We start from the raw sequence: 6,000 nt of genomic DNA, 5'->3' as shown, positions 1-6,000 counted from the left end.
CAGCAAACTGCCGATGCAGGCATATTTACATACTGTGATATAAATAAGTAGGTGGATCCATTCAATCAAGGACCTGGGGCTGTGTGGCTGCAGGAAAGAAAGCTGGCAGTTTATTCATCCAAGGAAATAAACGATGGCAGCTCAAACAAGAGAGAACAGCTACAGTGGAGTTTGGCCACCAGCTTTTGGAGGAAATCCACGATAAAGCCCCATGGCAGCACCTCTAAGGATCATGGTTTAGCAGACACCAGGAGAGGAGATACCAGTCGCGATACCTCTCTGCCTTACCCTCTCTCTTCTGCCTAAGGGCTTGTCCACATTAAATAAATGTGCACTGGTGTAACTTCATTAAAATAGGTACCACCGTACAAAGTCCTCGAGGTGCTGCACCAGTGCGAAATGAGCTTATGCTCAATGTACCGTAATTTGGTGAATTACGCCTCCATGAGCCCCACCTTGCACTGGTGAAATATGTCTAAATTAGGGGATTGCAGCATGTTCGTGCCAAATTTCTTAATATAAACAAGCCTTAAACTGTGCCTTAGTTGGTAGATGCTGCCTACAGGCTACGCCCACACCAGGAAATCAAATATTATACAATGCCAAAACATGACAAGCAACCATGACTATGGACAATTGACACAGCCTCCCATTCTTTTCCTCATAGGGTGACCAGATGTCCCGATTTTATAGGGACAGTCTCGATTTTTCGTCTTTTTCTTATATAGGATCCTATTACCCCCCACTCTCTGTCCCAATTTTTCACATTTGCTGTCTGGTCACCCTATTTCCTCATTTGACCGAGTGCAAAGAAATACAAAAGATCAGACTAGACAATGTAATGGTCCATTTGGCCTTAACCATTATAAATGTATGAAATAAAACATCATTATTACTCTGATGGGAGTAATTCTGGAAAGTGAAACTTGATAAAGCAAAAGCTACATGACAGCACATTTCTTGTCTCTTAGTTAAGTGATATTGTATTGTTATACACTGTCACCAAGCCCAGATGTTCAAATATTATGAATTGGGCCTAAAATAATGAGTTTAGCTTAATATTTATCAAGGGATTTGAAAAATAATAATAATACATTTTGGGCTTCTGTTTTTTCTCAAATACAGTTACCCTGCACTGGAGGGGACTGGAAGTTCTATGAGATAGGTATATCTCCATTTAAAAAAAAAAACTGAATAAAGCCCTTTTATTTTGAATGTGATTCATCTTTATTAGTTTACCACACATGGTGTACAGTGCCTGCTGGTGTTGTCAGTTAGCTTGCATGTGTGTATATCCTTCCCGTGGGCTGTCCAGCTCTGCGCAGAGAGCTGATTCAGCAGATCTCAATAGTACTACCCAGCCCAATGCTGGGTGCTCAGTGCTTCTGTCCTTGAAGCTTCAACATTATTAGTAGATAGTACAGCATGTTAATTCAGCAGACTTTGATGTTACTCATAAAGAAAGACCACAGTTCAGTGGCAAGGGTGCTCAACCAAGTTTATTGTAAACAGAGCATTGTCCTAGTGCCCTGGCTCTGTGGTTACAGACACAGTAACACAAGTATGACCATTATAGTGGACTCAGCTCAATCAGCAGCAGGACTTTTCGCTGCCCCCTTGGCAGGACAAAGGATTAAGGCAAAGTACACTGCCATTTATAGTCTGAGGCAAACAACTGGAATACACAACACACACACACACAACCTTACGTATTTCATGACCTCTATTTGTTACCGCCCCTTGTTCATGATATCTTGGACAAAACATCTCTATTCCTTTTTTTGTCAAACCATCTCATCTTGTACTAGTTTGGGATGTAGCTGTACTAGCTGGAATATATTTACGTAAATAGCAAGTGCTTAGTATACTAACATCCAGCTTTGCCAAGTTCATGTATTAGACAGTGAACTTGTAAACATCTGCTTTCCTACATGGTCTGACGTTGGTTCATGGCCTCTGATCCTGCACCAGGCCCAGTGCTCCAGGCTGTCTCTGTCTACTACAGCTGTTAGTGAACATAATGGTCTTGTATGCTCACAACCCATAGGACCAGTGCCAAACAGTATAGTTGTCGTAAATGTACAGCAGGTATATGATGGTGCACACTCACCCCTCATGAGCACCTCCAGTCAGTCGGTGCAACCTGCACTCTGCTCACGGTGCCCCTGCTGACTGTTGCCCTGGTCAGGCGGTGCCTCAGCCCTCTAGCTGAGTCACACACGGTCTAAACACATTAAGGAATCCCTTCCAAGGTAATAGGTCCAACAGGGCCTCTCTCTGTGCCCTTGTTGCTATCTTTAGACCTGTCTCTGGGCTCCATGCTCAGCCCCTTCTAGGCTAGCTTTAAGTTTGTGTCTGCCCTGCTATAGAGCAGTGCCCCTAGGGCTTCCTTGCTGGAGACTTTTTAAGACCTGCCCTTCACTTGGGCTTCTAAACAAGTCATATCCCTTTCTTGGGTCCAGTGGCCAGGGAGATGGGGGAACTTGGACCCACCCACTAATCCAGGTCCTGACCCAGGCACCCTACAAATAGCAGCCAAGTGCTGCTTCCTGTAACAGCTGCTGCTGCTGCTATTCCCTGGGCCACTTCCTATGTAGCCCCTTCCTCTTCACCCTTACTCAGGGAAGAAGATCTCAACTCCTTTCCTTCCTCACCCTTCTGGTCCCAGCCAGCAACTGACCTGCTCAGGCCCAGCAGCTCCTTTTAACAAAGACTGCTGTGCTCTGGCTGCTTCCCGGAAGCCTTTCCAGATAAGTCTGGAAAACCCACCTTCACTGCTTCTTTCCTGGAGTAGGGTGTGGTAGGACCATGAGGACTCCAACAGGGGGCCTCAAGGGGCCTAGTACACCCCATCACATAGAACCCCAGTATTATTAGCTGTACTATCATGATATATGCACAGAAGTGTTTCTAACAGGTTCCCAAATTGCAGCACCAGGTTGAGCACAGTAGCCACAGCATATTACTGTGGCTTGCTGTTAGAGTGCTCTTTCAAAGCCTCCCCAAGCCATATACTGTACCTCCTCATTCAGCTCTGTCCAATAGCCCTTGGGTCCGTCTGTTCAAACTCAGCAGACAACCGCTCCATGTCCACCCCTACGGCAAGTTCTCCCCCTTTGCCTCACAAATATTATGCAGGACACAGCTGGCAATTATAACCATTGGGATGTTTTGACATTCTTTGGTGAACCAGAATGTACATACCAGAATCAGGAGATTCCTGTAATCCCTCTGTACCCCTTTGTCAGTTGGTATTATGAGGTTCTTGGGTCCACCATCTAGTAATGGATTAATACCATTGTTAGGATGCTTTTTGTTCTGAATATCCTTAAAAAAAAACCTCTTTCATATGGTCCTTAAGAAATCTGCCTACTATAGATTTCTCCTTGTGTCCCTTTGCTTCCCTTATCAAATTTCTACAATTCTTGGCTTCTGATTTTTATTCATTACTATCAACTTCCCCATTATTGCATTTGTTATATATTATTTTTAATTTTTTATAGCTGGTTTCACTTCCCCTCTAAACCAAGTCAAATTTTTAACCAATATGGCTTTCTCCCTCAGTTGTGGCTTTTAGGGTCTCTACTTAAGTGTTCTTAAACAATTACCAATTATCATTCACATTTTTCTGGTTAAATTGTTCCTCCCAGTTGATTGGCTCATAACTGTTTTCAGCTTTGTGAAACTAGCCCTTTTAAAGCACCAAGTATCTATATCACTGTTCTGGTCTTTATTCTGTTTGCACGTTATAAATGTGATGAAGTCATGATCACTTATAACTAAATTACCATGAATTTTTAGCTTTGTAATCAGTTCCTCTTTATCTGTCAAGAGAAGATCTAACAGAATTCCCTCGTGCTGGAAGCAATACTTCCTGTGTTAGGAAATAGTCATCTATAATATTTAGAAATTCCAAAGATGTTTTAGTACTGGCAGCATGAGACATCCAGCTTGTGTCACTCAAATTGAAGTCCCCCATGATCACTCATCTTTTCCCCTCTACACATTACTGATAGGCATGCAAGGAGCTGGTCATCCTGTTGCCTAGTGTGATTTGGTGCTCTGTAGAAGACAGAAACAAATACCCCATCTTGCGCTTTATCTGTTAGGACATGGATCCATAAGCATTCAAGATCGTTTTCTTCAGAGTTATCAGTGATTTGGAAACAAATAATACCATTTTTGATATACAGTGCCCCCCTACTCCCCCCTGGCACCCATTTTATCCTTTCTAAATAGGTTATAACCATTGATTTTAACATTCCAATCATGGGATTCATCTCAGAAGGTTTCAGTAATACTAGCCAGATCCAATCTATGCTAATAAACGAGCAATTCCAATTTTTGTTTCTTATCCAAATTTGTTTGTGACAAATGGTCACTGTTCCCAAGTCTCACAACTCCACTTAATTCCAGACATCCCCCCTCTGGACAGAGATTGCACATGATGACGAATGGTAGGAGGAAAGGAGCTTTCTTCTTAAAGTCAGAGGAGGAGAGGGAACAACCAGGTACACAAATTTAGCGGTGTAGTCTTGACTTCAGTTCCCCTAATGGAGACATTTCTATCTCCTGACTCAGGTTCAGGGGAGGGGAGTTCTTTGTGTGCTCAGCACTCTATGCTGCCTCTTGTATATCCTGAATTTCTACCTAATCCCCAGCTAATTATTTCCTTTGAGAGGATTCTTTTCTTAGTGTTGTCAGGTGTTTGTCATACCATTCCCCAGAGGGAAAACAAAGAAGGTGTGATAGTAATTAAAGGAAAGAAGCCAGCTTGTGACTATGTATAAATTCAGAAGCACAGCAGGAACGTGAAAGGAACCATAAGTGTGGCCAGAAGAGAAAGTCTGAAGAGAAGCAAAAATCACTGGATGTATTCAGAGGCAGAGAGACACCTGACACCAAAGTCTAAGGTAGGCGCACCCAGCAGCTACTCCATCAAGGAGTCCCTGCTAATTTTATAATACATCATTTGGAGAATGGGAGAGGATTCAGTAAGAGAGACAAAACTCCACTCAATGGGTGGAAAGATTCCTTGATGTTTCCCATCCCAGAGCTTGTCCTGGGGACATGGCCACCCATAAGGATCTACTTGAGGAACCAGGCATAGGTAGTTTCTAAATTATCCCACAATTACTTTTAGTTTGTTGTAATATCTCCCTGCTGAACAGGAGAATCGTGAGACTGTTCATTCATATTTGTGAAATGTTTTTAGAGCCTGAGATGGAAGAAGCTAAAGATATGGAGGCCTTGATACCTTAGGGTTGTGAAAATCAGGCCCTATCTCCTGGAGGCTACTGCAGACACACTGGGAGATTTGGGGTGCTAACAGTCTTGCAGTGCAGCAGTGCTAAGACAGGCTTCCTGCCTGCCCTCTCTCCGCATCACTCCCAGAAACAGCCAGCACCATCCCTGTGCCCCGGAGAGGGGGGATAGGGGGTCTCTGCGCACTGCCCCTGCCCTGAGTGCTGACTCTGCAATTCCCATTGGCCTGCATCCGAACTCCACCCCAGAGCCCACATCCCACACTCCCTCCTGCCCCAGGCTCAGCCTGGAGCCCCCTCCCACACCCAAACTCCCTCCCAGAGTCCACATATCCTTCTGCACCCCATCCTGCACCCCAACCCCCTGCCCCAGGTTCAATCCAGAGCCACCTCCTACACTCCTAACTCCTTGGCCCTAGCTCAGAGCCCGCACCTCCTCCCGCACCTCAACCCCGTGCCGCAGCCCCGTGAAAGTGAGTGAAGGTGGGGCAGAGTGAGCAATGGAGGGAGGGGGGCTGGAGTGAATGGGGTGGGGCCTTGGAGAAGGGGCGAAGCAACAGTGTTTGGGTTTGTGCCATTAGACAATCGGCTACCCTAGATACCATTGTGAATTGTAACCTATAAATACCAGAGAGAGACAAGAACAAATGTTATTTTAAGGTGCCAGAATCCAAACCTCAGTCAGCTGCTGGGTGGCAGCAGCACTTTGGAGAATCATGATGGAAGCATTTTCTAT

The 6,000-nt window shown here is 44.7% G+C and overlaps 1 protein-coding gene across 1 annotated transcript in view; it reads left to right on the top strand.

Annotated features, from left to right (window-relative positions):
- The first annotated feature begins 4,839 nt into the window (after positions 1 to 4,839).
- The window catches only part of NKPD1 (NTPase KAP family P-loop domain containing 1), a 33,765-nt gene continuing 32,604 nt past the window's right edge, over positions 4,840 to 6,000 (top strand). Inside the window, exon 1 of the mRNA XM_050927825.1 lies at positions 4,840 to 4,913. Within this exon, the coding sequence (XP_050783782.1) occupies positions 4,872 to 4,913 (42 nt within the window). The 5' untranslated portion in view covers positions 4,840 to 4,871. The remainder of the gene's footprint in view (positions 4,914 to 6,000) is intronic.

The sequence above is a fragment of the Gopherus flavomarginatus genome, chromosome 18 (genome assembly GCF_025201925.1).
Source record: "Gopherus flavomarginatus isolate rGopFla2 chromosome 18, rGopFla2.mat.asm, whole genome shotgun sequence".
NCBI classification, from domain to species: domain Eukaryota; kingdom Metazoa; phylum Chordata; order Testudines; family Testudinidae; genus Gopherus; species Gopherus flavomarginatus.
This window is presented reverse-complemented; position numbering and strand designations above follow the sequence as displayed.